This window comes from Lactuca virosa, chromosome 7 (genome assembly GCF_052849685.1).
Source record: "Lactuca virosa cultivar CGN04683 chromosome 7, Lactuca_virosa_CGN04683_v6, whole genome shotgun sequence".
Taxonomy (NCBI): Eukaryota; Viridiplantae; Streptophyta; class Magnoliopsida; order Asterales; family Asteraceae; genus Lactuca; species Lactuca virosa.
This window is the reverse complement of record NC_136432.1, coordinates 290919026-290927639: the sequence shown is the minus strand read 5'-3', so window position 1 is coordinate 290927639 and position 8614 is coordinate 290919026. Positions and strand designations below refer to the sequence as shown.

Sequence of the window (8614 nt, the reverse complement as noted above, 5' to 3'; positions counted from 1 at the left end):
CATGTAAGAAGAACACACCAACTAATCTTGTTTCTTGCATTCCTTTTAAATCCGAACAACCATATTCCATGCATACATACATACCACGCTTCTCCTGTCATTAAATTAACCTCTCTCTCTCTCTCTCTCTCTCTCTCTCTCTCTATATATATATATATATATATATATATATATATATATATATATATATATATATATATATATATATATATATATATTGCAACGTGTAGTTTTTGATTTGGATATATAGTAGCGGAGCCAGTTATCACATACTCGATCGATCCCGACATCATCAATCACCATGGATTTCAATGGTTTTGGCATTTGGGTTGGTTTCTCATTCCTGATTTATGGTGTTAATCAAGTGAAGAGTAGTTATATCACTTGGGACGATATCAAGATAGAGGAATACTATCACTACAAGGAAACAGAGAACTTAAGTTTTGGTAATGGGAATGGGAGTAAAGTGATCGTGGTTGATCAAAATGGTAAGAGTCATGCCCTTACTGTACAAGCTGCTGTTGATATGGTCCCTTTCAACAATTCCATCAGGGTCAAGATCTACATTCTTCCTGGTACTTACAGGTAGGTATAATTATACATAAATATATGCAAATTAAGCGACATTAATTCATTCATTGTTAATTTATGGATCTCTCAAGTGAATGTGATGTGATGGAGATGCATGGTGCAGAGAAAAAGTGATTGTTCCACCTTCCAAGCCATATATCTCTTTGATTGGAGATGAAAAGAAGGCTTCAGAAACGATATTGCATTGGAATGACAAAGCCTCTGATAAATACAAAGATGGTTCTGAACTCGGAACGTATAGAACCGCTTCTGTTGATGTCCAGTCTGATTACTTTTGTGCTTCGGGGATCACCATTCAGGTATTGTACAATGTACATGCATGATGATTAATGTATGTACTATGTAGTAGTATATATCGATCTACAATGCAATGCAATCCATGCAGAATACGGTTGTTGCAGTAGCAGGAGGGTATAAGCAGCAAGCAGTGGCATTGAGGCTTGCAGGGGACAAGGCGGTGCTTTATAGAGTAAGGATATTGGGGACCCAAGACACTCTATTGGACTCCAATGGATCTCATTACTTTTACCAGTGTTACATACAAGGATCCATCAATTTCAACTTTGGCGAATCCAGATCGCTCTATAGGGTGGGTAAATATATATATATATATATATATATATATATATATATATATATATATATATATATATATAAAATATGAAACTCGCATTCATTCATTAATCATGCTATTAACTGATGTATGCAGGAATGTAATCTGCATTCTGTTGCTGATAAATATGGAGCCATTGCAGCTCATCACAGGAACTCAGAAGAAGAGGACACTGGATTTTCTTTTCTGAATTGTTCAATAACCGGAAGCAGAGGAGGGAAAATCTACTTGGGGAGAGCCTGGGGAAATTATTCAAGGGTGGTCTACTCCTACTGTGATATCGACAACATCATAGACCCTTCCGGCTGGAGCGACTGCAACCACCCATGGAGACAAAGGTATCCACCATCCCACACTTTCATTATCATTATTATCATGGTTGCAGAAATTGCTAATCGGCTGCTAATCGGTGGACTAGCGATTAGGGATTAATCGGCTAGGCGAGGATTAATCGGGAGATTAATCGTGACCATTAATTATTAAGAAAATTATTCAAAAAATTATAAATCTAATATTAATCCTACAAAAAAGCGATTAGGGCCGATTAGGCCCGACTTTGACCTGCGTTGACCAAACCCGATTAGGTCCGATTAAGTCCGATTAGGTCCGGTTAGGCCCGATTAGTTCCGATTAATTCCGACTTTGACCTGTATTGACCAAGCCCGATTATAGTGACCGATTAACAATAAATCTCATTGGTGGAGGTCCGATTAGCAATTAATCGGCCGATTAGACCAATTTCTGCAACACTGATTATTATATATAAAGAAAACAAAGTGATTTATTTGAATGTTGATGGATGTATCTGTGTTCCTAGGACGGCTGTTATAACCACATACAGGGGAAACAGAGAAATTATCGGGACAAAATAGATTAGCAACTTATAAAATACATATACTAACAAATTTAGGGATTTAAAATCCTAATGAAGAAGAAGGAGGAGGAAGAGGATACCACATCTCGGATAGAACTTTAACCCTCCATTTATGCTTGCGCATGATGGCTTGGACCTGTTTAGCGATTTTCTCAAGGAATCTCCTAGCCTCATCTCCTCCGACCTTCCCGTCAACGTTCTGATCTCCCAAATCTTGTGAAGATCGTTAACATTCATCGTAAACCCAACCCTAAATCCGAAATCTGAAAGTGAGCCTGATATTCAGATAATTCCGAATCCAATCGTGTAAAGATAATTGAATCAAACAAGCTTCAATGAGGAACCTCAAAGGGTTCAAAATCAAAACACCCCTAGTCCCAAAAACCCCTTTGTCGTTCCCTCCAATTTTGTACGAAAATTACTTTCAAAAGCTATTTAGTAAAAAAAAATTATATTTTTGAAACTTTTACCATTTTCTAAAGAACTTGTAAATGAATAAAACGTACATTAATTATAATAGTTCAATACATATCGATTGAAGACAAACGGGCAACAAGTTGCGCCGCTAGCCCTTTCTGGATGGCAAAACCAATTCTTTTGAAAACAACATTTGTAGATTTAGGAGATATGACATTAGAATGCATGACCGATGGACTCTAATGAGGAGATTCACCGCCTCTGGTGCGAGAAAACCAAATGTATCGAATGCAAAAGGTACAAACACATGTTGATTTTCTATACATGCATTCTCGTGCTTTACCACTTTGCACGCAGCGGCTTTCAAAGCGGCATGCCCTGCTGTGAAACCCCCGCTCCCCAAACCAACGAGAGGAGAGACCCCAGTAAGATCCACGCACACATGCTTCCCTCCTATCCATCCAAAGACCAAAATGTCAGCCGGTCTAAGTGTGGACCTTCCATCCTGCAGGTCCGTCAAAAAGCTCACTGACGCTTCTTTCTTCACAGAAATACCAGCATGCCGACAAGCATCAAAGAGAACATCCCGAACCACATCATGTCTGTACTTGAAACCAGGGAGCTCTCTACAATGAACCGCATGTTCCCCAAAGGTATCCAAACATGCCTTGCGGCAAACTGGGCATATCTCGTCAATTGGGAATAGGGGAATCATGAGGCGGTAACGAAGGATATTTCAGTACTCCACATGAGACATATGCTGGCCAAGACCATCAATAGGGATAGTTAGCAGAAAATCCTGAGCATGTGGTGCCCGCAGACATTCAAAGACTACATTTGGTTTTCTAAAGAATAAAATGACAAGACCTCATCAATGGTTCTTGTGGTTTTCCAAAATTTGTAATATACTAATATAGTTCATAAGTTTAAAAAATCTCATAGATGGCCCATGTGGACTTAGGGATCTCAGTGGGACCAAATTAGAGCGGAAATAGGTGTCCTGAACCCGCCCCCGAAATAAGTTGTTACCCCCGCCCCCAGAATCCAACGTTTATATAGCCTTGATCCTGCCTCGAAACACATTCAACATTGCTAAAAAGTTCACAGCTAACATCACAGACACATCAAACACACAAAAACAGTGAAATGGTACAAAGATTAAGATTATTGATTTAGAAATCGAAATAAGCATAGTATCAACTCAAAAATCAGAAAACTTCAGTGAAATGGAACAAAGATTAAAATTATTGATTCAGAAATTAGAAAAGTTTAGTGAAATGGAACAAAGATTGAGATTATTGAAAACTTAACAAGCAAAACAGAGGATAAATTACCGGTCGAAGTCGAGCACAATACACGAAGTCGAAGTCTCGAAGACACAATCAAGTAGATTACTCGATTACACGAAGGTATCAATGTAGATCAGCGGAAGGCGTCGGCAGACGGTTGCTTGTTGTCAACAAAGCTGATGATGGGAAATGAGAAATCTACAATTTTGATTTTTGGCGTTGGGTCTGTGGGAGAAGTCGCTGACAGTCGTATGCTGTGAAGTGGAAAGTCAAGATTGAGATTATCAACTCAAAAATCAGAAAACTTCAGTGAAATGGAACAAAGATTGAGATTATTGATTCAGAAATAAGAAAAGTTTAGTGAAATGGAACAAAGATTGAGATTATCGAAAACTTAACAAGCAAAACAGAGGATAAATTACCGGTCGAATTCGAGCACAGTACACGAAGTCGAAGTCTCGAAGACACAGTCGAGTCGATTACTCGATTACACGCAGGTCTCAATGAAGATCGGCGGAAGGCGTCGGCAGGCGGAAGGCAACCGGCAGACGGTTGCTTGTGGTCAACAAAGCTGATACGGGAAATAAGAAATCTACAATTTTGATTTTTGGCGTTGGTTCTGTGGGAGAAGTCGCTGACAGTCGTATGCTGTGAAGTTGAAACTCAAGAAACCTAAAATTAAAAACTGTATTTTCTATATGTATTTATAAATTAAATATATATATATATATATATATATATATATATATATATATATATATATATATATATATATATATATATATATATTTTATATCAATATACAAATGGGGCTCTCGCGGGACTACGGGACGGAAATACCGACTCCTGAACTCGATACCGAAAATAAAACGGGGGTTAATCCCGTCTCTGCCCCCGCTCTCGCTCCTGAATTTTTTAAAAAATTAATATTGTATGGTATCGGGTCCCACATAAGTTTTTGAAATTCATAGATATGGTTTCAAAACTTTTAACAAATAGTCTCTTATCCATATAAAAAGACTTATTTACCATTTTTAATATATTTTTGATATTATTTATTTAAATCTATTTTTTTAAAAGAAAAAATAAATAAATAACTCTCTCTCTCTCTCTCCACCGACACCACATTCCCCTAAACTTCTTCCATTCACTAAATTAAGAAACTGCAACTTCTTTAAATTAGAGAAATTGATCATGGATAAGTCCAATAATCAAATTCCCTTCAATGTCATTCACTTCAAGACTCTTTAACCCCCATATTTCATTAGGCAACTCACCAGGATTCTTAAAAGGAATTGAAAAAGCCTTAAGTTCCAAGATCTTCCCAATTACATTTGACAATTTCCAATCCAAAACTTTTTCCTTTTTTTAGCAGAAGAACAATCCCTTTTAAGGTTAAAATTTTGATTACTCAAACAAGAACTCAAATAAATAAAATTACCTCCTAGTATCGTCAGCTCAAAAATCCTATCATGTGAGTTCACGTGATTGCAAACCAAGAATAGTAATCAGGGTTTGTAGATTTCCAGCTTGAAATCATGTTATGAGGGTTGGTTCTAGACTTTTGGTTTCTACTCATCATATATATGGGTTGTTTTCCAGTGGCGTAGCCAGGATTTTGTTTTAAGGTAGACCAAATAATATACAAAATATGAACGAGTGACAAAATTCTTTAAACGGTAACAAAATGTAACTATATATGCATTCTTAACTAAATTGTTTTTTTAAGTTGCACACGATGTTGTCTTACATCATTAAAATAATCTAAATTAGAGTCTAATCGACATAGACAACAATGTATTCTCTTATACTAATTTCAAGTTTTGAATGGAATAGGCCATATCACAACCCTAATTCCTATTATTTAACAAAAATATATATTGTACATACTATATATAACCTTAATATTATGTGGGTGGGCCAAGGCCCACTCTCGCCCTATATTGGCTACGCCCCTGTTGTTTTCGAAGGTTTGATAAACCATCAAAGATTATAGCGGCGATGGTCGCTGTTGGTTGCAGTAGTGGTTGTCGCTAGTGGTTGTAGTGGCGAAGTATATGAATTAGACGGTGGCGACGTCGATTTCGCTAACCCCCGAAATAAAATAAAAAAACACTCGTGGATGAGAATATGAAGATTAACCTTTAAGATCAAAACCACAACATAAAAAGGGGGCTTGAAACTTGGATTTTCGAGTGTATCTAAGCCCAAAGATATTGGTGCCAGTACGACCACCGATGTGTTTTTTCCGGTGCTTTGGTCTTGTGGATGATGGGGCTCGACGGAGATGTTTGGGTTGGTTTTTTCGGAAATGATGGTTGTTGTTTAGCTTGATGGTTTTCTTTTTCTACCATTTAATATGTGAACATGGTGCTCGACTGGATGAGGTAGATGACTGATGGGTGAGAAAGGAAGAGGGGTTGGGATGGGTTTTGAAGAAGATGATAGTGGTGGATTGTGTTCTGGATATTTAAACGAGAGAGAGAGAGAGAGAGAGAGAGAGAGAGAGAGAGAGAGAGAGAGAGAGAGAGAGAGAGAGAGAGAGAGAGAGAGAGAGAGGAGGGGGAGAGGGAGAGGGAGAGGGAGAGAGAGAGAGAGAGAGAGAGAGAGAGAGAGAGAGAGAGAGATGTGGGCCTAAGTTATTTATTTTCTTTTTCCTTTAAAAAAAATAAAGACAATAAAAAATATATTAAAAAGGGTATATAAGTCTTTTTATGTGGGTGAGGGACTATTTGTTAAAAGTTTTGAAACCACAATAACTATATGTTAAAAGTTTTGAAACCATATTGACCATCTATGAGGTTTTTTAAACTTATAGACTATATCCCAAATTTTAGGAAACCGCAGGAATCATTTATGAGGTGAGTAAACTAAGATTTTTTTTGGCCGTATATTTATTGCATTGGTAATTCAGTTTTTTTTTTATCTCTAACTAGGGAGACGATCTAGAGGTTAAATAAACGCCGTCTCTCTAAATACTATTGTAATTGGATTTGTGAAGATATCCTAATCCTAGAAAACTAAAATTATGAATGGAGATTGTTATACTATTAGAATTATTTTGATGTTTCAAGCACTAAACTCACAAGATGACTTATTAGCGGGGCCGACCCAATAGGGGCTACCGTCTATAGCATAAAGTTACGAGAGACCTTAGAATTTTTAATGAATCTTAAGGAAAATATAAAAATATAAGTTGAACTCTGAAGCGACAAAGGGAAGGGGTGAGGAAGATGTGATCCTCATTAGGGAAGTTCTATTTCCAAAAACACCAACATCATACAAGTTATTGTTTTAGTTATAATCAAATAATTTATTTTCTAAAATATCAAGAATTGCCGCATTTTTTCTTGAATTTCAGTTTTATAAGATTTGTTTTCATAAAAATTACAAAATCCAAATGCTAGTAGAGGTAATTGAGTTCGTAAGATCTTTTGGTGAATTGGTGCTTGCAATTTCTTTGACGTACTTTAAGAAGGAGTACGATTGATAACAATATAGATGCTAACTATACGTGACATATGATGTCTTTTGTTTTTATTATATAAACTAGTGATGTGTCCCATGCTCCGCATGGATCGGGAGGGTTTTTGTGTTTTTTTCAGTCTCAATGTTTTTTTGTTTTTTTTTTGTTTTTTTTTGTAGATATTCACTATATACTTGTATTTTTAAATCAACACTACCAGCACAAATAAATAGAACAAATTCCATCACAAGGCTCAATATATTGATTCTAGTTATTCAAAACAATGTAAACAAAAAACAACACTAATGAAGAAATTACCCCTCCACAACCTCAAATACTTTTTATTTACCATAATTTCCCATAGTACAAAAATGTGAAGATTTAAAAAACTAAATGACCATGTTTGATGTTACCAAAATGATATAAATGGAAGTATGTTGCAATTACTTTCCAGTTCTCTTTTTTTAATGTAGTTTGTAACCTTGTACTCCTTTTTATAATCCCTTTTGAACCTACGATTCAGAAACAATGATGATAAGGAAGAAGATAAGTTACAAAAGAAAACTATTTACAGTGAATTCACACCAAGGGTATTTTAGACATTTTACAAACACTCAAACACTTGTCCACACAAATGCATACTAATTCACATGGAAACAGTTGGAAGGATAGTTTTCCTAGATCACTAGCCACATCCTATTATAAAAAATGCACAAAAACCACCTTAATTATAACTTCATAAAAAGCGTAAAAAATGTAATTTCATAGATAGATATATATTACATGTGGATCCTGGATAGCAAGTAGTGGTCGTCTGTATCGGTGAACTTTGAGAACCAAGGAATGTAAACCCAAAAAATATAGAAAAAATGGAAGATTTTGTTACCCTTTGCTCTTTTTAGAAGAAAAAGGTGCCTCCATAATTGATTACATGGAATAAGAAACAAAAAAACCCCTTTATAATATTTTTATGATTATTGAATTAGAAATTATATTGTTTTATAAGTGAACAGAAACATGGAACACTTGTTAGATGCAAATTCTGCACTTTAACAACACCTTAGCAGGAGAGTGAGATTGCTAAAGGCATTTTATCTATGTCTGCATCATCTTCGTATTCAACAATCCTATTTGTAGCAGCCTCAAGACTTGAGTTACCTACAAAAAAATATGTTAGATGAAAGAAATATGCAAAAGGAAGGCTATATGCTAATCTAACAATGAAAAGCTAAATATATAAATATAAAATACCAAAAACTGATAACTACTTCAGTTTAGACAACAACTATTTAACAAAAGTCCAATTCCATTAAGTACATTAACCATGAGATAAAACCTTCCAGTAGGATCACATGTTCCCATGA

General features: G+C 35.8%; 1 protein-coding gene and 1 long non-coding RNA gene across 2 annotated transcripts; one reads left to right on the top strand and one right to left on the bottom strand.

Annotated features, from left to right (window-relative positions):
- Nucleotides 1-301: 301 nt before the first annotated feature.
- Nucleotides 302-1636, top strand: LOC145127839 (pectinesterase QRT1-like). Its single transcript, XM_079062961.1, has 4 exons — nt 302-585; nt 695-890; nt 977-1180; nt 1301-1636. The coding sequence occupies exons 1-4, from the start codon at nt 302-304 to the stop codon at nt 1634-1636; spliced, it is 1020 nt and encodes a 339-aa protein (XP_078919087.1).
- A 369-nt stretch (nt 1637-2005) lies between these two features.
- LOC145123729 (uncharacterized) lies at nt 2006-4444 on the bottom strand. Its single transcript, XR_013715265.1, has 3 exons — nt 4207-4444; nt 3830-4038; nt 2006-3562 (listed from the first exon to the last, which is right to left on the bottom strand). It is a non-coding gene; the product is annotated as an uncharacterized LOC145123729 (long non-coding RNA).
- Between the last annotated feature and the right edge of the window lie 4170 nt (nt 4445-8614).

What these genes read in the sequence shown, in the direction of transcription:
- LOC145127839 (XM_079062961.1), top strand. Translation starts at nt 302, where the DNA reads ATGGATTTCAATGGTTTTGGCATTTGGGTTGGTTTCTCATTCCTGATT. An exon ending in CTTCGGGGATCACCATTCAG is followed by an intron (nt 891 to 976) that starts GTATTGTACAAT and finishes CAATCCATGCAG; the next exon opens with AATACGGTTGTTGCAGTAGC. An exon ending in AATCCAGATCGCTCTATAGG is followed by an intron (nt 1,181 to 1,300) that starts GTGGGTAAATAT and finishes TGATGTATGCAG; the next exon opens with GAATGTAATCTGCATTCTGT.